Source organism: Bombus vancouverensis, chromosome 1 (genome assembly GCF_051014615.1).
Source record: "Bombus vancouverensis nearcticus chromosome 1, iyBomVanc1_principal, whole genome shotgun sequence".
In the NCBI taxonomy this organism is placed as follows: domain Eukaryota; kingdom Metazoa; phylum Arthropoda; class Insecta; order Hymenoptera; family Apidae; genus Bombus; species Bombus vancouverensis.
In genome coordinates, this window is record NC_134911.1 from 11,176,238 (window position 1) to 11,199,339 (window position 23,102).

At 31.0% G+C, this 23,102-nt stretch overlaps 7 protein-coding genes across 14 annotated transcripts; 3 read left to right on the forward strand and 4 right to left on the reverse strand.

Moving 5' to 3' along the window:
- Positions 1-29: 29 nt before the first annotated feature.
- RanGAP (Ran GTPase activating protein) lies at positions 30-3,814 on the forward strand. Of its 3 annotated transcripts, XM_076619083.1 has the most exons (6): positions 30-164; positions 727-855; positions 988-1,407; positions 1,479-2,281; positions 2,347-2,586; positions 2,650-3,814. In XM_076619083.1, exons 2-6 carry the CDS (start codon positions 738-740, stop codon positions 2,869-2,871), a joined length of 1,803 nt encoding a protein of 600 aa, XP_076475198.1. In that variant the 5' UTR covers positions 30-164; positions 727-737; the 3' UTR covers positions 2,872-3,814. The 3 variants fall into 3 exon arrangements, with proteins under 3 accessions (XP_076475198.1, XP_076475194.1, XP_033183974.1); XM_076619079.1 differs by lacking the exon at positions 30-164 and having other exon boundaries at positions 552-855; XM_033328083.2 differs by lacking the exon at positions 30-164 and having other exon boundaries at positions 552-855; positions 2,362-2,586.
- LOC117153744 (phosphatidylserine lipase ABHD16A) lies at positions 2,920-6,760 on the reverse strand. The gene is made up of 11 exons (XM_033328085.2): positions 6,543-6,760; positions 6,415-6,468; positions 5,710-6,020; positions 5,446-5,630; positions 5,258-5,372; positions 5,035-5,170; positions 4,633-4,797; positions 4,397-4,524; positions 4,124-4,323; positions 3,881-4,032; positions 2,920-3,814 (listed from the first exon to the last, which is right to left on the reverse strand). Exons 1-11 carry the CDS (start codon positions 6,630-6,632, stop codon positions 3,707-3,709), a joined length of 1,644 nt encoding a protein of 547 aa, XP_033183976.1. The 5' UTR covers positions 6,633-6,760; the 3' UTR covers positions 2,920-3,706.
- Positions 6,761-7,658: 898 nt separating this feature from the next.
- Positions 7,659-9,445, forward strand: mbf1 (multiprotein bridging factor 1). The gene is made up of 4 exons (XM_033327560.2): positions 7,659-8,045; positions 8,137-8,188; positions 8,475-8,635; positions 8,721-9,445. The coding sequence occupies exons 1-4, from the start codon at positions 7,971-7,973 to the stop codon at positions 8,874-8,876; spliced, it is 444 nt and encodes a 147-aa protein (XP_033183451.1). The 5' UTR covers positions 7,659-7,970; the 3' UTR covers positions 8,877-9,445.
- Positions 9,436-10,700, reverse strand: Prosbeta6 (proteasome beta6 subunit). Its single transcript, XM_033327558.2, has 4 exons — positions 10,471-10,700; positions 10,100-10,289; positions 9,762-9,998; positions 9,436-9,689 (listed from the first exon to the last, which is right to left on the reverse strand). Exons 1-4 carry the CDS (start codon positions 10,566-10,568, stop codon positions 9,504-9,506), a joined length of 711 nt encoding a protein of 236 aa, XP_033183449.1. The 5' UTR covers positions 10,569-10,700; the 3' UTR covers positions 9,436-9,503.
- A 197-nt stretch (positions 10,701-10,897) lies between these two features.
- On the forward strand, positions 10,898-17,350 carry Gmd (GDP-mannose 4,6 dehydratase). Of its 6 annotated transcripts, none has more exons than XM_033327546.2 (8): positions 10,904-11,047; positions 11,409-11,521; positions 11,743-11,985; positions 12,065-12,257; positions 12,337-12,569; positions 12,645-12,860; positions 12,939-13,007; positions 15,964-16,542. In XM_033327546.2, exons 2-8 carry the CDS (start codon positions 11,468-11,470, stop codon positions 16,051-16,053), a joined length of 1,098 nt encoding a protein of 365 aa, XP_033183437.1. In that variant the 5' UTR covers positions 10,904-11,047; positions 11,409-11,467; the 3' UTR covers positions 16,054-16,542. The 6 variants fall into 6 exon arrangements, 4 of the variants coding, with proteins under 4 accessions (XP_076475284.1, XP_033183437.1, XP_033183439.1 ...); XR_013058602.1 differs by lacking the exon at positions 10,904-11,047 and adding an exon at positions 17,217-17,350 and having other exon boundaries at positions 11,170-11,521; positions 15,964-16,122; XR_013058605.1 differs by lacking the exons at positions 10,904-11,047; positions 15,964-16,542 and adding exons at positions 13,150-13,338; positions 13,501-13,817 and having other exon boundaries at positions 11,175-11,521.
- LOC117153471 (forkhead box protein C1) lies at positions 13,924-15,439 on the reverse strand. Its single transcript, XM_033327557.2, has 2 exons — positions 14,353-15,439; positions 13,924-14,107 (listed from the first exon to the last, which is right to left on the reverse strand). Exons 1-2 carry the CDS (start codon positions 14,938-14,940, stop codon positions 13,943-13,945), a joined length of 753 nt encoding a protein of 250 aa, XP_033183448.1. The 5' UTR covers positions 14,941-15,439; the 3' UTR covers positions 13,924-13,942.
- A 551-nt stretch (positions 17,351-17,901) lies between the features above and the next one.
- Positions 17,902-22,348, reverse strand: LOC117153465 (retinoid-inducible serine carboxypeptidase). The gene is made up of 9 exons (XM_033327539.2): positions 22,217-22,348; positions 21,099-21,328; positions 20,361-20,591; positions 20,151-20,261; positions 19,816-20,050; positions 19,544-19,693; positions 19,227-19,304; positions 18,845-18,999; positions 17,902-18,673 (listed from the first exon to the last, which is right to left on the reverse strand). The coding sequence occupies exons 1-9, from the start codon at positions 22,272-22,274 to the stop codon at positions 18,617-18,619; spliced, it is 1,305 nt and encodes a 434-aa protein (XP_033183430.2). The 5' UTR covers positions 22,275-22,348; the 3' UTR covers positions 17,902-18,616.
- Between the last annotated feature and the right edge of the window lie 754 nt (positions 22,349-23,102).

Genomic DNA, 23,102 nt, shown 5'->3' on the forward strand with positions numbered 1-23,102 from the left:
GTCTGGGTTTCTTTTTATTAAAAAGAAAAATCTTTATTGAGATCTTTATCTTCATGAAACTACAATAAAACGCACAAACATATAGAATTGTGTAACATTTAAAGTTCACGTCAGAAATATTAAGGCAGATTCTCGATCCACATTTGCAACGTATCAAGAGAGAGGTAATAACAGACATGTGCATTATTTAATAAAAGGAATCTTTTATGAATATTAATGAGCAATATTATTAGACTACAACACTATAAAAATAAAGCTGCGTTTACATTTTTTTATTTACATTTTGTTCTATATGTTACAATATGCAATTATGTAATAGTACAAATTATAATACATCAATATATAGATAAATAGATTTTATTACGACATAATACACATTTGCATTTTGTTATGACAATTTCTATGACGTATTCCTGATGGACTACTACAATCATAAATGTAAGCACGCGCATTGGCTGAAAATCTCACATATACGTATGTATGTGTATGTATCATACGATATGTGTAGTATGAGAAAATTACATTATGAATTTTTGAACAGTTGGTACATAACTCCCGCGTTTACTAGCGCGTGGTGATGCGTTGCATTTGTATCAACATTATGAATAAGCTTCGAAATTAAGTGTTGTTCAAGAATAGTGTTTGTACTTCGAATTATTTGACACTTTATGTGACGAAGAAACATTAAAAAAAGGTTGATCATTACAAAGTGTGATTACATTTCAGTAACTCAAACAATGTCGTCGTTCAATTTGAGCGATCTTGAAGCACAATTACAAGATATTACTGAAAATAATGCCGATAACGGTGTCTCTTTCGCAAAGAAATCTCTTAAACTTGATACTGAAGAAGACGGTAAGTTATTTACTATTTCAGTTTATACAATCTATTATCGTATATTTTTAGTATTTTTTAGAAGATTATACGATATTGTATAAACACTTTGAAGGTTAGGTGAACTAAGTGTTTAATTTTCTGTTTAATTAGCATTGGAAATAGTCAAAGCAATACGAGCATGTACAAATCTGGAGTACCTAGACTTAGAGGGCAACACTTTAGGACCACTTGCAGCCAAAGCTGTAGCTCAGGCATTACAAGAAAATGGTACATTAATGAAACGTGCTCTTTGGAAAGATATGTTTACTGGCCGTGTAAAGACAGAAATACCAAAAGCTCTTGAATATCTTGGCTCTGCGCTGTGTATTGCTGGTACTCGCCTCTTTGAACTTGACTTAAGTGATAATGCTTTTGGCCCAATTGGTATTGAAGGATTAGCCAATTTCCTAACTTCTAGTTCTTGTTATACTCTTCGTGTACTGAGATTAAATAACAATGGACTTGGAATATCAGGTGGAAAAATATTGGCAAAAGCATTATTAGATTGTTATAATAATAGTTTCCAGGGAGGTAAGACTTATCATTCATTCTGTTAGTTATTGAAGTAAGCAAATAAATTAATATATTGGAACATCTTTCAGGATCACCTGCCTTAGCACTAAAAGTATTTGTGGCTGGAAGAAATAGATTAGAAAACGATGGTGCAAAGGCGTTGGCATCTGTTTTTGAAAAGTTAACCAGTTTAGAAGAAGTTGTTATGCCTCAAAATGGTATATACTATCAAGGTATAATAGCACTTGCCAATGGATTGTCTTCTAATCCTGGATTGCGAATTTTAAATCTCAATGATAATACTGTTGGGCCAAAAGGAGCCCAAGCAATTGCTAAAGCATTACCAAACTTCCAAAATTTAGAACAACTTAATCTTGGCGATTGTTTGCTCAAAACACAAGGTGCTGTAGTTTTAGCAGAAGCGTTAGGAGTTGAAGGGAGTTATCCATTACTCGCAGAACTTAATTTAAGTTACAATGAAATCAGAACAAGGGGTGCCAATCCCATAGCTCTTGCTATGGCTAAGAAAGAACGTCTTGTAACCCTACAATTGGATGGAAACCATTTTGGTCAAACTGGCTGTACTATTTTGCGCGATTCGCTTATAATTTCTGAAAGAATTGGATCGTTAGGTACATTAAATGATGATGAAAGCGAAGATAACGAAGAATCTGATGAAGAAGATGAGGAGGAAGATGACGAAGAAAATGATGAAAAAGATGAAAGTGAAAATGAAAGCAAAGAAAATATAGATAATAATAAGGACATGATTATAAATGGTAGCATAGTACAACCAAAAATAACTATCGTGGAATTTTTAAAATCACCAACAGGAGAAAAATTATTGCTATTACCAGATGATGTAGTGCAAGATTTTATAACTCACGTCAAAGTAAGTAAATAATATTACATTTTTATTATTAACATTGCCAGCATTGCATTATGTGTAACATTTAGTTTTTTGCATTTCAGAATTTGTCGGAGAATGATGCATCTCCTGAATTAAAATTCATCGAAGAGTTTACAAGAATAATTATGAAAGTATCAGCACTCAGTACAACTGGCTATGCTGACGTGAGACTAAGAACTCAGTATCTTACAGATGCTTTATATTCAAAACTATGTTCTTTTGTAACAGAAAATGATCAGATTTCTGTTTGGAATAACACATTGCTAGTCAACCTAGGTTTAATAAAAGTAAGTATTTTATGTCCTTGAATTACATGTATTTCAAACAAAGGGATTTGTTTTATATTTCAGGCTGAAGATAAAAGTAGTGGGAAAATTGATTGGAATTTGGAAGGATGTTTCAAAGCGTTAGAAACAGTTAGTCAAAAAGACTATTTTTTACAAGAAACACGAAGTACATTGAAATTTTTTTTAGAAAATCCAGTAAAAGTGAACAAAAAAAAAGTTATGGATTCGTTTGAACATTCAAAAGACTCTCTTAAAGCTGTTCTAAATCGTATGCAAAGTACGTAATAATTATTGAATTATCTTTTGTATAATTGGTTTACAAAACATATGATATATGAGATATATCTATTTATTTTTAAATGCTTTGCAACTTGTAAAAATACAAATTATAAATTTTTGCAAAATAAAAGTGTTGCATCACATTTTTATAAGTTTTTTTTATATATAAACAATTACATATATATGCACATTACGATTTTCTTTTTCATTAAAGTAAAAATCTTAATTATAAATACAAATTCCTAGATTACAAATACCAAAATTGTATTAGACTGTTCAGCGAGTCGAATTAGTTAAGGCAAACAGACGCACGTGGCTGGGTAGGAGCGTATTCACAACCTTCAGATACTACAGAAGAAAATATTGATGCATTGTTCCTCATATATTTAACTACTTGGTATAGTAAAGATTTTTTGGTTTATACAACATATTTTAAATTGTGTACACCAAAGTTTGACTGGGTTCTCAGTCCATATCGTACATTATGCATATCATAAACCTCAGAAATCAAAGGAAATCAACATCTATCAGCCATTAACTAGAGTCCTTTGTATTTATCATGTGCTTAGCAATCCTAGCCTTACCTTTATTGACTCGACTCATTGAACGGAGTATAGAACTTAAGTAATGAATACAAAAATTTTAGTTGAAGATAATATCTTTATCAATTTGGAATATAAAAAACAGGTTGAAATTCTACAGAATAAATAACGTTTATCAATAAAACTTTACGTCAAATGCATTAAAAATTATTATGACTCTTAAGAGTTCCTATTACCATAAGAATAAGAATCTTGAATAAAACTCCTAGTAATTAGTCAATTATAATATCATGGAACTTTTATTCTGTTATTGACATTGCAGATGCAGGATTCCAACCAGGTTGAAACAAATCCACTGCTAACGGTGTACAATGTGATGATGGTTGATCCTTCATATACATTGTTGCCTAAAATGATAAAGACATAAATTACTAGATATTTATTTTACACATTCCTTAATCACATTTACATACAAGAAATACAATAAGCTGTTGTTTTGTCGTAGAATCACAGTCTTCTCCAAGTGTGGAGGGATACAGTACAATATCACCATTTTTTTTTATATCTGCTCCAATAAGTTTCAGACACTGTTTTTCATCAACCCTTACTGTTTCGATTATTGATTCTATAAAAAATATTGATATGTATTATTACATAATAATGTTGGAAGATTAACTTGGAATTTGTATTTAATAATCTTTAAAATTATTTCTTACTTCTAGTAGATATATCTGCAGATAAAAATCTCACTAAAAGTGTAGCACACCCTGAGGTTTCCGCAAAAATATGTGGATAACGTCGTATTAGAAGTTTTGTAAGCAGCATATTACCACGATTTCCTGATAAATTATTACCACTGGGGGTACATACTACTTCATCTTCTGTTCTTCGTATAAGCAATACCGTGCCATTATATCTTTAAAAAGAAGCAAAAATTATACATTTGTTCATATATATATACACGATGCTTCAGTAAAATTTTATAGTACCTATTTAATTGCTCAGCAATATTCAAATTGAAATAGTCCCTAATAATGTTTCGTACCAAACCCTCTAGCGACGAGGACATTGTCATAATAGCTAACGGAAGTACATCATCAAATGTAGCATCTAATACCTGTAAAACATAATAACTTCTTTATATAATAATTTTATTTTTCAAACAATTTACATAAAATTATTTGAATTAAATTAGTGTATAAAATGTGTGATGTAATGATCTTACCAAACTTTGAATAGAAGGATAGTTCATAGCAGCCCATGTTGCAGTGTATCCACCAATACTCCAACCATAAACAATTATTTGTTCCTCGGGGAATTTTAAATGATCGATTGCGAAGCGCATTACGCAATCGATAGCATTCTCTTCTTGAAGAGGATACGGCGCACCCTTTGTAGTCATTTTCATGTCTTACTGTTATCATGTTATGATCGTAGTTTGATTAAAGGAGAAGTCTTGCCATTACTTCAATTACATTTAATTTACATACATGATTGATATTAACTGTAACATTGCCAAAATTTCATCTTTGCGATTTAAAATGAGATATAATAAAGTAACAGCAATTCTTCTCATCAAAGTATCAACATAAAAAGTTGTAAAGTTTGATACAAAAGTAATACTTACAGTACTGCTACCAAAACCTGGGTGATTCCAACCCAATATAGAATATCCTTTACTCATTGGAGTTGATATAATACCAGTTTCATAAAATCCACAATTTCCTTCACAAGTGATAACCAACATGTTACCATTTGTTTTCCTATAAAATTAATATATAAATATAGATAAGGATAATGTATCAAAAAATAATATTTTTAGAAAGAAACGTTACTAATGTTTACATTACTTGTTACGTCTGTCAACGAATATAGCATCAATTTCATTATTATCTGCAGTTAACAATTTGTATCTTTCCCCACCATGTTTTATTAAATGTATTCTTCCTTTTAGAAGTGTAGATCCTATATTAATCATAAATTATATCAATAAATAAAAGATAATACAATGTATGCAATAATGATCTATTTAACTTACGAAATGCCCAGTTAAGAACTGTTACACTTCCAGGATATATCATCTTAATAGCAAAAGTATGAGCTACAATATACGATAAAAATTTACAAGGCAATGTACATATAAATTCTTTACCAGTTTGCCTTTTTATACGACCACTAGAAGCTGCAATTTTTTCTAAAGTCAACTTCCCTTTAGCTGTAACCCTATAAATACAAATTCAAAAAATTATTCAAAATCAGATATATATTAGTTTGATATTAGTTTAGTAAAAAGAATATATACTTTTCTATATTTCTGATGTCAAAATCTACAGGTCTTGCCCAGAACTCAAATTCATATTTATCAAGTTCTTGCTTTGTTTCGACATTATAATGTGCATTTACTTCATTCAGTGTTTTCAAGAATTTCAAATATATTGGATTATTGGCTCTAGAACAACCACGAGCTGCTAATGATGCAATAAAAATTGCACTAGCACTTGCTGCTAATTTGCACAAGAAAGAAATATTCTCTGTTATAGAATTGCTGTGTTGATAGAAAAAGATAGCCACTAATGGAATTGTATATAGACTTATGGACCAAATTGCTGCAAACTGAAATAAATTTATTAACAGATTTGTTTCACAGACGGGACATTTGTTTCCATTATGTAATTAATTTCATGATAAACAATTATCATAATTAACAGACTGCAAATTTTTATGCATTTATATGAGAACTGAAAATACAAAATTGCAATAACATAAAAAAATATATGACACATCAAAAATATAATACTTTCTATAACACTTGGTAATAAAACAATTTTCCACAGAGGTTCCAAATTTTTAATTATATTTTCGAGAATATAAATTTGCATAAAAATCCGTAGTCTATTGACGATTGATGATATCAATTTCTAGAAACACAATTAATATTCTTAATGGATCAGTTTATGTTATTAAAAATAAAATTTGAACATAATCTTCCTTTTAATGAAATACTCACGCAAATTACGATTTGATCACCCCATCGTTCTAAACTGTTAGGCTCATATGATTTCTGAAATAAATTAATAAAGACATAACCTAAAAATACACTAGTCTAATAAATTTTGTGCAATTATTAATAAATACCTCAACTAAACGACCGATCCATGTTATTTCATAAACTTTAAAAAGGCGAGGACCAAAATTACATTTCCAAAGTGTGCGAATGAAAGACATTTCTCATTTGTTTCAAATATTTCAAACAAATCAACGTTTCAAATCACCAATGTAAAATACGGGACACGGCAACTTAGCAAATCATGCACATAACATAAGAAAACAAACCGTTACGATTGGTAACGTATTTGTTGGATAGATGCGATCATATGGTCTAAAAAAAAAAAAACACTATTAAATTCGTTTATGATGAATATGTTCTGCCCTCTTTCTTATATAACAATAACTTATAATGGTTTAAACATAATTGTATCATCGAATATTATAAAATTTCTACGAACACTTGTTGGTAAATTTCTAAATAAAATTGATTTGATAAAAATATATAGTTTTACCAAATTTTGTCTCTTTAATAATTTATTATTTTGTTACAATTTAAAGGAAATAATGAAAGTTCTATGTTTTACAGAATTAGTAATTACATTTTTATTGTAAATTATTATTAGACTTTGGATGTTTATCTAATTTCATATTTTAATAAAACTGACTATAAAGAAGTGGGGCTTAAATAGAGATTTGTTTCATCTATTAAATATTATAACGAACATTTTAGTTTTGATATTTTATAAATTTTACATACTAGGATTTTGTATAATATTGACTTTAAAAATTTCTCAAATATATAAAAATCCGTGGTCTAGTTTTTACATATTTTCCAATTTATTGTCAATTATCCATATGTATTATAAATGTATAATGATCCATAGTATAATTATTACATATTTTTGAATGTATTGTTAATTATCCGTACTTATCATAAATGTGTAAATGTGATTCACTGTCTAATTTTTTTGTTACCTGTTGTAAAATTTATTCAACATTTTTGAAAAAACTTTACAAATGATCCCTATCAGATAAACACAAAAATCAATAAAACAAGAAACATTCGCAGAAACTGCTTATACATGAAATCGTTATAATTTTGAATAATATATTTATAGCTATTTAAACACCGCGGTCATTTGATTTATACGCATTTCGTAAATATAGAAAATCAATTGTATCTATGTATAATAGTGCATGATCTTGCATAACAAACGACCTATTGCAAAAATTAATAACTAGTAAATTTTCAGTAAAAATTTATAGTTAAACGAATAAAAAATAAAAATTGTATCATTCGAAGCGTGTGTTTGAAATAGTATGCGAGGAATTGGACAATTTGGTTGTGCATGGGTCGATTCTGGGTCCGTACGTTAAATCGTGCTTTTTGGAACGTATAGAGAAGTTACTGGAAGATTCAGAACAAGTATATACGATAGTGGATGTGGATAGTATTACGTGCGACATTGATAATACAATTTTTCATTTCTATCGGCATATTCAACTTTTTTCAATATGTCAGATTGGAATACCGCTCCTATTACATTACGGAAACGTCCACCAAAAGCTTCAGTACTTAAATCAGAACAGGTAACTTTTTACGGTACATATTTTCCATCTATTTTGTCTAAGATGATCCCTAGACCAACATCTATTGTTGTGTAATTGTATTTATTTACAGGCAGTGAATGCTGCACGTCGTCAAGGATTTGTGATCGAAACACAAGCAAAATGTATGTAATTCTCAAGATTGTGTATTCTTAAGATTTGTATTATTAAATCTTAGAAATACATATATATATGTATACATATAATTCTCTAAATTTCGTTTCATTTCAAAACATGTTTCATATGTTTGAATATTATGAGGCTAATATGATGCAATACAAGACATTGAGTTTCATTATATTATTTACATTTTTTTCTTGGCATATTATATATATTTTAATTTATTTGAAAGTTAATAAGTAAATTGTTTTTTCCTTTGAAATATATAAATAAATTGTTCTTTTTTGTTAGGGGGTGGAGGAACAAATAAACAACATGTAGCTACTAAAAACACAGCTAAGTTGGACAGAGAAACAGAAGAGTTGAAACACGACAAAATTCCACTTGATCTCGGTAAATTAATTCAACAGGGAAGACAAAGTAAAGGATTATCTCAGAAAGACCTTGCGACAGTATGTTATTATTTATGTAACTCTTATACATATTTATGTTGTTATGTAAGATATATTTATATATATTTGTTACTTTTCTGTATAGAAAGTAAATGAAAAAGCACAAGTCATCAATGATTATGAAGCAGGTCGTGGAATTCCAAATCAAATGGTGATTGGCAAAATAGAGAAAGTGTTGGGAATCAAATTGCGTGGTAAAGATCGTGGTAAACCATTATCACTTCCTGGGAATAAAAAGTGAATCTTGAGAGGAACAATCTGTATTTCTTACCTTTATATATTGTTCCCTACACAGAACTGCAAGAAATATTGTAGGATTGAGAATGACTCTCACACTCTTTACCTTTAGTTATTTTATTATATACTTTAAAATAAAATATTATTTTATTAAATATATTACTGTCTATTGTAAAGTAGGTTGTTATAGTACGCCTTTGTGTACAGAGTACAAGGAGTGCATTCTTATTTAATTTTTAAAAGTTATATATGTGTTCAATCTTCAAATATGCAAACATTAATTTATGAATTATAATTTGTCTACCGTTTTGTTATATTTTTAAAGTACATCCGACTACTATTATTGTGATATACATCTATGAATAATATTTTACAATTTGGTTAATGTAGGCTAAATAAAATAGTATTAATGCAAATAGAAGTAAAAGGTCTATATGTGTATGCATACAAATCATTGGTTTGATAGCATTTATACACACACATACACACTCATTTCAATGTATAATACGATACAAATCACAATAGTTGTATATAAAGATAAGAAATTATTAAATAAATATTAATTATACTTTTTTAGCGTTAACTTTATTCATATAGAAATTTGATAGTGTATAAATTTTATTTCACTCCATTAATCTTTTCTCAATTCAAAGGTTGAATCCTGTATGCCATCTTTTGTTATAATTTTGATACTTATAGAATCACCAGTGTAAATATCTCTTTCTGCAGCTGATATGAAAACATCTTTTATAATTGCAACAGCTTTTTCTTGAGTTAAAGGGATAGGTTCAACACCTTCTTGATTTTTATATCCAATCTAAAGAAATATATTACTTTGATAGGTAGTTACAATCCAATTTAATATAATAATAGTACTGCTGTTCACTACCTGATTGTCCAGAAGAGGCTGCAGAAGAGCACCAGCAGAACCACCTGCTCTATATTTTGTTACTTCACAATGTCCTATGGGATCATAACTGTATACACAACCTTTACCATCCTCATCTAATCCACCAAGAATGTTGCTCACATAATAAGGAAAGAAACGTTTATAATATAACATTGTTGATAGCATCTGTGCAACTGCTAATGTTGGCATTTCTTTTTGGTGTTCATGTTCATACATCTATCATACATAAAAAAGGTTATTAAGAATTATTAAGATTATTAAGAAATATTTTAACATTAAACTGTAGTAATTAAAAATGAAACTTCATCAAACTTTACCTGCATTCTTGCAGACAAAAGTCTAGTTAAAGTGAGCGTATCGCACCAGCAGCCTGAACAACCCAAAATAGTTTTAGATGACAAAGGGAAGAGTTTTTGTTGTTCACGTGTATAAATGGAAAATCCTGTACTGAGACGTGTATCTGCTGCTATTACACAGAAATCATCTCCTGCAAGGGCTATGACACTCCTATAATTATAACAAAAGAAATTTCTATATAAAGTGAATTTGTAATAGTTTGAATAATTATATTATTACATTATTTAAAATTCACAATTATATTATTTATGATAGAAAAATATAATAAAATATATAAATATATAAATATGATTCATTAATATTAAGAAGATATAGGTTATGTACAACTTACCCTCCGTTATCAGCGTACGGACTGAAACTTTTCATTTTTGCTGCTTGTGTCTCGTAATCAGGTAACGATCTTCCCGAATTTTCACTTAAAAGAGCCATTTTCTTTAATGTTATTTTGTAAACTAAATCTTAATCACTCCTCAACCTGAATGACAATACACTTTGCAGTGAAAATGGCAAGCAAAACAGCACTTTTCTCACATATAAACATGTATGATTGTCATACTTATGATTGGCTAGTTCATGCTTATCTCTACACGAATACACCAATGGCAATAAAATTACTTTTAAATTTTGCAAGTGTACAACAAATTACAGGTACTTTCAAAAGAACTATAAAACACATATATACATACTTACGCCTTACATATTGTATAACTTCTAATGCTTTTAGATTACATTATTAGCTTGTTAATTGGCCGCTTTTATCCCCACTATATTTGACAAATGTCTAGGCGCGTAATTCTAGCATTATACGTGTTGAGTTGTTCAAAAGATTCGTAGCTGTTATCATTTTCTATTAAATAATGAAACATTCAAATAAATACTGTTTTTAGTTGGACATTAAAAAGAATTAGGTAGGAACATTGAAAATTCGCTAATAAAATAGATTTTTCTCGCATATAGTATAGTCTCATTATTATTTATAGCATCTGCAAAGTAATATAGTTTAATTTGGAGTAAATGAGGGATATGTAATTGTTAAATCAAATAATACAATTTTATTAATTCTAAATTAAATATTATTCTTTTTCTTCTCTCCACTTGTATAAACTCAAAATTGCGAACAGTGTTGAGTTTCTATTGGTTATCGTACCTATTCTATTAACCGTATTGCTGTAGATATCTGTAATGTGAGGTTTATAGCTAGCATCGGAATGTATTGCACATGAATGAACGCAACAAATTATCTTATCAGTATTGATAACGTTCGGACAGGTTGGCAAAATTGAACGATATTGCAGAAGAATAAGACAAGTTTTTAATAGTGTATCGAGATGGCAACTGACGGCAGAAGACGCGTCGCATTAATTACTGGTATTACCGGACAAGTAAGGTTGCCATTTCATACTTTGTTGATATATAGTGGCTCAAGACTGTATTTGGAATTTATCATAGAAAATATTTATGTATCTATTACACGTGTTTCGTAAAACATCTTGAAATTTCATTGTGATAGAACACTATCTTTCACAGATACGTGTTAATTTTTTGTATTCTGTTTGGGAATTATATCATCTCAATTTGTTATATTACTATGTTTTCTTTCTAGGATGGTTCCTATTTAGCTGAATTCTTATTGGAAAAAGGATACGATGTACATGGTATAATTAGGAGAGCTAGTTCTTTTAATACTGCCCGAATTCAACATCTTTATGCAGATCCAAAATGCCACCGCCAAGGCAGAATGAAGCTTCATTATGGTGATATGACAGATTCCAGTAGTTTAGTTAAAGTGATTAGTTCTGTGCAACCAACAGAGATTTATAATCTTGCTGCTCAAAGTCATGTCATGGTACACATCTATTTTTGAAACTGTATTTTATGATTATTTATAAGAGTTTATTTGGCAATGTATTATTATGTTTTCATAGGTAAGTTTTGAAGTAAGTGAATATACTGCTGAAGTAGATGCAGTAGGAACAGTTAGATTATTAGATGCAATACGTACTTGTGGCCTTGAAAAATCTGTAAAATTTTACCATGCGTCAACATCTGAACTTTATGGCAGAGTAACTCAAGTACCACAAAATGAAAAAACTCCATTTTACCCTCGTTCACCGTATGGTGATTACATATAAATATTATCTTATGTTTAATTTTATATATTTTAAAATAACATTAATTTGAATGTTAAAAATTTCAGCTTGCGCAAAATTATATAGCTTCTGGATTGTGGTAAACTATAGAGAAGCATATAATATGTTTGCATGTAATGGTATATTATTTAATCATGAAAGTCCTCGTAGAGGAGAGAACTTTGTTACAAGAAAAGTAACTAGATCTATAGCGAAGATACAGTTAGGTTTACAAGATGTTCTTGAACTAGGAAATTTAGATGCTAAACGAGATTGGGGACATGCAAAAGATTATGTTGAAGTAAGAGAAACATATATTATTCTTTATAATACTGGAAATATTCAGAAAGTTTCTTAAAATCTGTATACTTTACAGGCAATGTGGTTGATGTTGCAACAGCCAATTCCGGATGATTATGTTATAGCAACAGGAGAAACGCATAGTGTTAGAGAATTTGTGGAGGCAGCATTTCTATATGTAGGTCGTACTATTAAGTGGGAAGGTGAAGGTATAAACGAAATAGGACAGGATGCACAAACAGGACAAGTATTGGTTAAAGTAAATCCTAAATATTTCCGTCCGACGGAAGTCGTAAGTATTAATTATATGTAACAGTAACTACACAGTATTGTAACATTATAGATTAATTATAAATATTTGCTTGTACAGGATGTACTTTTGGGTGATGCTAATAAAGCAAAGGAAAAAATTGGCTGGAAACCTACTGTTACGTTTGAGGTATTTAATTATTAAAAAACTTGATACTAATATTTATAATAAATATAAATATATCCATAAATATAGTAAATATTTATATTTATATATAATAATATATAATAATATATAAATATAAATATAGTATTAAGAAGTATTATTTTAGGGTCTTGTAAAGGATATGATGGATTCTGATTTAGAACTAATGAGAAAAAATTCAAATGCCTGAAATCATTGTTTATTGATGATAAGAAGTTGATAAGGGAGAAGCTGAAATTATCAAGATAAAGATATGATAGAAGTTAATGCATTTTTAAAATACATTCTATGTCTCCATGAGACAATAATATTTAAAGTAGGTTTACTATATTATAAGAAATTCTAATATAATATATATTCTTGGGTCAGACATAGATGAGCTTTCTACTACTTAAGATACAAAAAAAAAGTAGCTCTTTTTAGTTTATTTACTACACACATACACATGTGAATACTAAATATTATTTAATTTCATTAGGTATAATCTCCATATACCATATATTTTGTAAAAGGATCGTCATAGATTTGTTATTACTCGTTTGCTGTTATGCTTTAAAGACTACATTCTAGAAGTTAAAAAATTATTCAACTTAAAAAAACATTTAATTGCTGAAAGATAGCACAATTCTTGTATACAACAAGTCTTCCTTGTACACACACTATAATTTTGTATATAATGTACCATATTTTAGATTAATCGTTAAATAATACTTTTAATCTTTATATGCAACATGCGATATATAATTAGAAAAATAAGCACATTTTTGTAATAAACAGCATTTATTTTATATTGTATTCAAGAATTTTCGATAACCTTAATTCAGTATATCGAATAAGTATACAATAACAATATCAAATCAATTATTTATTTATTTTACAATTAATTATTTTTATATTAAAAATGCATAGTTCCTACACATTTAAATAGGAGATTCGTTTGTGGATTTTCGCAAGATATTCTCGATCGTAAACATCATCGACTTTACACAATGTCCTTGAGCTTGTTCAGCATTTTTCTCAATTGTTTCACATCTCTGTTCATCTTTTTCCTTGCGTGTCAAATTGGATATGATTTCCGGCGAAACCTAAAATAACAAGGTATAAATTTACAAAAAAAATATAATCATCTTCCACATTATCTAAAAATTATTCCAACACTTGGATCAAGTAGACCCAGTTTCTTTTTAAGAAGGCATTGTAAGAAGCTCTGAAACCAAATTCGAAAACTAAAAAAGAAGAAACAAAGAAAAATGGAAAAAGGAGTGAAAAAGAAAAAAGAAATAGTAAAATAAAATTTTTTAAAGATACAACTCAATTTGATTTTGCATACCGAGACCACCGTGTGATGCTGTTCCTGTTTATCCTGCGTCAATCCTCGTTGTCTCCTCATCCTTCTTCTTCTATAATTACCATGCTCGAACATCTCACTTGCAGAAGGATCTAAAGTCCAGTAGCTTCCTTTACCAGCTTGATCTTCTCCATTATCGTTTCCAATCACTTTATCCCTTGGTATCTTCACAAAGCAATCGTTTAAACTCAGATTATGCCTTATACTGTTCTGCCATCCTTGACGATTTTCTCTGTAATAAGGAAACCTATCCATAATGAATCTGTAGATCCCTGAAAGGGTGAGTCTTTGTTTAGGCGAAGAATTGATTGCCATGGCTATTAAAGCGATGTATGAGTATGGTGGTTTCTCATAGCGTGGCTGTGGTTTGTATCTTAGTAGAGGAAGGTCCCACGAAAGAGGCACGCTCCTCGTGGTCAACACATCCGGGACTAAGTTATAGCAGCTTGGTAGAGGACACATGGTTGGAAATGTTTCTTCTGTGCTCCAAAATTCGTAACTTCTGCGTAGATCGCAGTTGTAGATCTTCGACAAGGAGCAGGGGTGGTTTTGGTAGCTGTTTGGCTCCATTAGAAGATGGAATGATCAAAACATTTGATGTTCGTGCACTTTCTTATATTGTTATCGATATTTCTTCAAGTTATAAGGGACCGAAATTAGAATTTTTATTATTATTTGGATTTTTAGGATTGAAATTGAATTCTTTATTATTTGGAGTATTGGATTTTTTTAGAAGCCTATTATAAAATTGAAATCTTTGTAGTTTCATACAATTTCACTATCTCCTTCCTCTCTTCATGTTCTTATGCGTTATCCTCGTCGATCTTCGTTCTCATCGTCATTACCAGTGCCATTGTCTAAATTTTCAAAAGTCGTTTCAAGACTGTGATTCACACAGATACAATTTCACAAGTAAATAGCCTAAATCGCAAGCACTTCGTTCTCTGTGTCCACTTCTTTTGTCTTCAAGGACCAACAAGATCCAAGAAAATCCTCGAGTACCTCTACAGTCGAACCATGCATTCTTTCAGATTGAACAATCACCTAGAGAGCACTTCACAATCATTCACAATTAGTTTTATGATCTAATATCGTAATTCAACACTAGAAATTATAATTCAATTGTTCAACACCAAGAAGAAAATTTATGAATAATTGAACCGTCCAGGGAGGAAAGTAGTACAATAACAGTACAATGACAATATCTTCAAAAAATTAATGAAGTTAATTCCGTAACGCATTGTGGGTGGTATATAATCGCATGTATGTAATTTCGGTTTCCGCAGAATATCGGAAGGTAAACAAATTGGCCAAACTGAAGACATCCAACGCAAAGTAAACGAAAGAGGTCGATTTACGTCTTCCGTCCACAATATTAATAAACTTAAACTTACATATGTAAAGAAATAATACAAAATTTTCTTATATCATCTACCTAATTAAAAGAGAGACACACTTGTGTCATTTTTCCACTGATATCCTCAATTGTACTTCTTAATAAAAATAATTACTTTTGCTGATTGCTTTAACTTGCTTTGTTAAAATGACACGACTGGTTCTTCTAGGTGTTAAACGTTGTATAATGCTTTTAAGATTGGAAACACTGAACCGCCTCGAACTGGTCCGAGTTCGTATACGTCGATGACTGACTACGATTTGCGGCTGGTTAGACCAATTCTCTAACGAAGGGTGTTTAATTTGACTCGGAGATTCAGAGGATGGACCAGCTCCGCCCATCGTGGCTTCCTGGAGGTACGTCGTTCGCGCGTTTTCAATGCGAGGGAGGCGTCGCGTTACCTATCTGAGACCCGTGGGTACATGTTTTATTGCTATTTACACATATGCTGTCCCAACACCCACGCCGGCAGTAAACGAGCCGATATGTAAACAAAGTTGCGGTAATTATACCGAAACCGTGCCGCTTCTTGGAACCGCTCTTGTCTTCCTCTTCTGTGCTCGCCACCCTCTCTTCCACGTTAGCGGGCCACGGTGACTTTGACTAGGGGGAAAACCGTCAAGTCACCCCTTTTCCAACGAAGTTTCGCGATTCACTTTCTGCTGGACTAGAAAGTAACGTTATAATTAATATTGGAACTATCGTATGTCTGAACTACTAACTGCTAACTACTAATTATTATAAATTTGGAAAATTTGTAAGTGAGTTAGGTATAAATTTTGTATCAATGAAATCCAGATTATACGCATATAATCTTATTAAAATCTATCTTATTAAGAATTTATCTTAGTAAATTCTAGATCTATAAAAGTTGTATGTGAAAGTTAAAATTGTATCATGAATAATTTAGATCTACATGTTTCAGGTTTATCAAATTTTTGTTTAAGATAAAATTGTATTATAAATTTTATTATTTATAATCATCCTATATAATTATATTACCTATAATCGGTCAAATTAAATATCCTTTAAACAGAAGCTATCTATGTTTTCCTATTCTACTTTTATAGATCTATTTTACAATTGAGACAAAGCGTTATCAATAAAGGTTAACTTTTATCAATGCAGCTATTAAACGAAGATATGTTCTTCACTTATCTTTGACTTGCTTTTACTAGGTTTGTTTCCACATTCTTCTTAATGCTTTTATTATCTCATTCTTAGCGATCATTAGTTGTCAGCATGCTGTTGTTATTAAAACAAATCAATATCAAGATCTTCTATTATAAATACTCCTACTTTTATTATATTCAAATATTTCTCTAAATTTTATGAAACCTTGATTCCTGAAGATTATCTAAAAAACTATCATCACATGAAATAACATTCTGCCGGTAATTTTTAACGATCCAGTAACTTAAAAATATTTCTTTCAATCGTGTTTTTGAAGAGGCCAAGCTACAGCTACGGCCGTAACCGAAGATGAAGAGATTGAGGGAAGAAACGTCGTTATTTGTTTGTTCGCCGTTTCTGGTGCCGTCCTTCGAGCTTCGTTCCATCTTGAAATATTAAGAAACAAATCACCGTGGATCTGACGGCGGAAGGAACCGGCGGATTAGCGTATTCAAAGCTCCAAAGTACCTTGGTCTCGTATCCCGGGCATCCTCGGTATGTTCTTCGAAAACAACCAGAATTGTCTTCGTGGTGTTAATCCTGCGCCTCTGTTTTCCGTTCCTTAAATCATCCCGATGGTATAAGTAAAGAAAAACATTTACAGAAGCTGCGGCAGATGGTAAAAATAATTTTCGTCTGAAAGAAAGTACATTTCTATTTTTTATTCAATACTATTATACTTTTTTATATTTATATTTTCTAGTTTTATCGGAATATTTTTAATTTTTTTTTTTTTATTATTTTTAAATTGATATAGTAGTATATGAAATATACTACTATAATATATAAAATTCCTGTAAAAGATTTTTAATTAATTTCATTTAAAGTCAAGACTTATTATCTACTCATTCAAATTTTAGATCAAAATATTGAGTAGTTATTTTTCCAGTTGTAGCAAATTTTTCTAAACCATATATAATTTAGGTAGGAGTATAGGAATTTCAACTGCCATTAGAAGAAACTTTTAAAGAATTTCTTTATATAATATTTTAAAGAAGAACGTAAAGATATAAAAATTCCTATGAGCGTTTTTCGGTGATTGGGCTGGGAAGAAAGATTTTTTCCTATGTTTTATTTACAGGATCGGGCAACCGCAGAAGCCTTTCCTCTTTATCGGCGATACTGCCCCGCAAGCGCAGGCGGTCTTGTTTGCGGATCGTTTCGTTTTACTGCCCAGTATCCGCTCGAATCTAAACAATCGTTCCTTATTGACAAAATCGGCGGGCGTCTGCGGCTTAGCCAGTTTCGGATTGTTGCTTCTGCGACGTTTTACGAGTGTGGGAAAATTCACAGCGCGAGCCAGAACCACGTCGTTCCGGTAAACCATTTCGCCTCAGGGCCCCGGCTAAATCGCAAAAAATAAACGAACAGTCCCTCGTGGTGGTGAATTTTCTTGGAAATAACGAGCATCGCTATCTTGCTGCGGTTATATCAGACCTTGAAAACGGACAACGCGATCGAAGAATCTGGTAATCGAATTTTCTTTTTGGCCATTAGTAGTTAAGTGGTTTGTTTGTAATTAACATAGCGAATGTCGTGAATTTGAAGTTTAATAAGTATGATACGGTGCAAAACGAATTTCTGTAACTGTCTTAATTTATTTAGTTCGTCCTAATTTTCATTCATTCAATGTTGGGTTCCATTTCATGCAATCAGCCGTTTCAAATGATTTGCTTGTTATTTTGTAAAGTCCTTTAATATCCATGCCATTGCTGCTGGATTATCCTTTGGTACCTGCATGATGAAGTAATTTTTATATAACATCTTTATATGAAATAATTATATTTATATAGAATAATCAGTTATAAAGGATGTTTCATAACATGTGGGACTAACTTCAATGATAAACAGAGGGTACGAATGACAAGTTATGAAACAACCTGAATGGTTAGATTTCTTATTTACCATGTGTCCGGCTCTGTTGACCCAGTACATAGAGAAATTGCCATAAGACTTTACATAGCCTTCGATGATGTTCTCTACTACCAAGGGAGCTCTGTCGGACCTGTGCCAGGAATTAGCGTCTTTCCACTGCATCTTTTCAACCCAGCGTAGAGTGCCTGCATCGTTGTGTCAATATTATACTTTACGTAGTTATCGCAAAAATTATAGTTCTTTGAAAGTGATGCAAAACGATTGCGCAGAAATGTATATTACATTTTTTATAAATAGTTTTCACATGAAATGTTTTTCATAATTTTGCAGTATTCTTTCTTTTTTTATTATTCTACTATTAAATCAAGGAATTGAAGAGATGTTAAGGTGATTATTTTAGAAATGAAGATACCTGGAGTGTCAACGATGAGGTCCATATGACCACTGATTACCACAACCTTTAGTTTAGTTTCGTTCAACAAACTTTCCACTAGAAAAACAAATTCGATATTAATTGATTAAGATTCTCTATTATTTGTAGAGAATGGTGTTTGTTTGACAGTTGCACATAGCGGCGACATTGTTTTGCTCGGAGTTTATTTATTGTTACATTATGTATGTCCTAACGATGTTGATACTCCGAGGCAAAACAACAACATGATTCGAATTGTCCTCTAGCTCATGTGCCGCTACATATTCTTAATGTTTCTATTATCTATTAGACAGCACCTATATGGATAACAGGCTTCATGAAATCTTCTCTTAATTTGCTGAACACCAGACCGGATTGGGTGCTATGATTAGAAGGTAGATTAAGGCTTTTTTTTACAGGGCCGTTCATCAGCTTGCTTAAGGATTCCTGGCTGAAGATGGAATATTCTAAAACGATCAAATAATTCTTAAAAATTATCGTCCTGTATAATCAATTAATATTAATATTATTATATATCGTTATGTATGGATCATTGACAATTATATTAAATAATAAATTATATTTTTACCTTGAGCAAATGTTGGTTCTGACACAAGCCTTTGCATAAGGGAGAGTTGATTGCTATCGGGTTCTATTTTCGTTAGAATGTTATAGAAATCGATATTATTAGTAACTTCACCAATCACTCCTTCGGTATAGCTCCACAGCTTGGTTGCGTTTGTCCATCTTTTGCTATCTACGGCCTCTTTTGTTCGTAGAGCTGCTTTGTTGATCTTCTCATAGCCGTCAGTGTCTACCATACCCTACAAAAATATTTTGCCAATTAATATAAAAAATGGATAGTGTATAGATGATGTAAAAACTGAAAATATAACTGATAACATTAAAGAAGGTTTGTCGTACTGTGGCGAGTAAAAAGGGCGCCCAAGTCATCACGGAATCAATGGGGGAGATCCAGGCGTCACCAAGGGCTACACCCTTCAAGTTACTCTTAATTTTTTCTTGTTGTTGTGCCTGTAATTTGAAAAAGAAAGATGAAGCAATGGTAAAAGGAACATACATGCAAAAGTCGGATATTAAATAAAATAATTTAATTAAAATATATTACCTTACCTTGTACCATGAAAGAGCAAATTCTGCACCCATTTTTCCTCCATAAGACTCAGTGGTGATATATGTGGGCACATCAGCGAATTCCGGTAGCTGTTTCAAGAAACCTTTTATACATTCCAAGAGATCGTGTGCGATCTCTGCATTCGTTGTCGTATATCCTCCTAGCGTAGTGGTATAACTGAAGCCCGTGCCGACTGGGTTGTCGATGAAGAGAACGTTGTAATCTTTCACCTGTGAATGTTTCAATATTTATTTATGATATTTATATTTACTTAATTACTCTTAAAGCTTCAAGAAATTATTTCAGAGATATTTTTATTAACGACATTTTTTTAACTAACTTTCCGTGTACGTAATGAAAATACTAAATGTAATATTAATAATAATCTTCGATAGACTTTTATAAAAAATTCTATGGTTTGTCGGAAATATTGATTTATAAAGAAAGTATATATATACTTATATAACATATCAATCTCTAGTTTTAATGTTACATTAAAACTGTTCAAACCGTGAGAGCATTTTACCGAAGAAGATTAATTTCTTTTTAATCACGACTAAATCATGAAACCGGACATCTATTTACTTTACCAATGATCTAATTTCATTTGACGAATTTCAAGTTAACACCGATATCGGGGCTTGCTTAAATGGAACACGATAAAACAAGAAAGAAAGATCGACCAAATCGATAAGTTTTAACTCATGTTAAAGTCATCTGTTGACTTTCTGTCCTACCCAAGTGAAATTCCTCGGCTTCAAGTTGACGTCCAGAGGTCCAAGTTCCTCAAAGTTACCATAGGATGTGGAGGATGCCCCGGGTCCACCTTGCAACCAGATGATCAACGGTTTCTCATAGTAGGATGACACATTCGCAGTGGTATAATAAAGCCACCAGAACATATGCGAAGTCGGTCGTACTTTCACGTATCCCCATTCTTGTTCTCCAGGACCAAATCCTTTTTTGGCTGTCGAGTAAAAGCGTTGTTTGATTAGAAGCGTAATCTTTGGCGTATTTGCATAAGAGTTTTAAAGATTTCGTAATTTCTAGTCGAAGTAAACGAAGGATAGATGGTGTTAATATGTTGACGCTACTAAAATTACTAGAAGTGATCATAGTTGCGTTACTTCAAAAAGAAATGCCACATTACAGAATAGCGTGTGGAATATAACGTTAATTCTTTTCTTATTTATTTATTTTTCTTTCTTTTTTGTTGAAGAATATCTGACCTGAATTACAACGACTGAAGAATATGGTGCAAGGAAGTGTAAAGACGAGTAGCTTAAACTATGCAGATTTTAACTTGGATGTCTACGTATATTTGCTGAGCTTTAGAATATGACAGTACAAACAGGAATATTCTTCTGCAGAGTAAACGATTTAGTCACTTTTGCATAACTATTGACAGAACTTTTTCTTTTTTGTGGATAAATGAGTAAATGATATCTCGTAGAACATTAGTGTTTAGTTGTTTGAAAAAATATTTGAAATAAAGTATCTCAATTAGACTGGAAAGATCTAGTTTGAAAATGATAATTTCATAAAGCAGGAATTTAAAATAGAAAATGGTGTTGTAGAAATCTAATAAATAGGATATACATATTTATACTTAAATATCATATTTTATTAGCACCATATCTTAATACATAACAACATCCTACTCTATCTTGAAGCATATTTACAGTATAGGTACTATTATATATTGCTATTATATGTACATGTTATACATTATTATATATAATATATATAATAATATAATAAATATAATAATATAATATATATAATATATATAATAATGTATACATATAATACTTAAATATAGTACCTATATTATACTTATCCAGATTATACTTACAAAGGGCTTCGGAAGCGAAGCACAGTGTTACAAGCAGGAGTGTCAAGAACTTCATCATTGTTGCTTGAATAACAGACAATTAAAGACTGAACGTTTATACCACGAATCTCGACAGGATGGTCTTATCTACCATTAGCGAGCGATTGATTAGATATACAGGGACCGATTAAACCCGCTGTTTAAGGTTTCCACATTTTTCGGTGACCCAATCTGCTGCAATCGAACGGGGTGATTTCCTATTAATGATATCCCATTAATTCCTTCCACTCGAAGGATTTTGTAAATGATTACCATCCTCCTCAGGTGATCGCACTAAGCTCATCAGCAAGTCACAAGCGTATAAATACCTCGCCTTACATGTTGTTATTTTGTTTCCCGTTAGTCGATTCTGTCGAATTGTACGCGACTCTCCAACTGCTATTCGGGACATCAAGCTGGTTTCCAGAAATATTTAAAAATAATGATAATAAAAAAAAAGAGGAAAATAGGGACGAGTACCGCTTTCACGAACGAAATGTAAATAACAGTTATTCCGTGTGTACCAGTTCTGTGCAACAGGTTTTACGGTTTTCTGACTTTTTAAGTAATTTTTTAACTCCTGTTTAACATCTATATATTTTTCCTTGACATTTTCTGGAACGTCGTCTTATACTTTTTTTATGTTAAACATTTTAATTTTAACTGATTAATTTCTTCATAAAAGAATCGATCAATCTTATTAGTTGAACGAATAATAATTTACTTTTTATTTCTTTTCGATATCTTTAATCAATCAAAACGATAAATTAGCGATTTTCTATTTTGTACGGGCGAGACAATTGATCATTATGATTGGTAGATCAACTATAGCTATATAAATAATTATTGTGAAATCAAGCCATCCCGT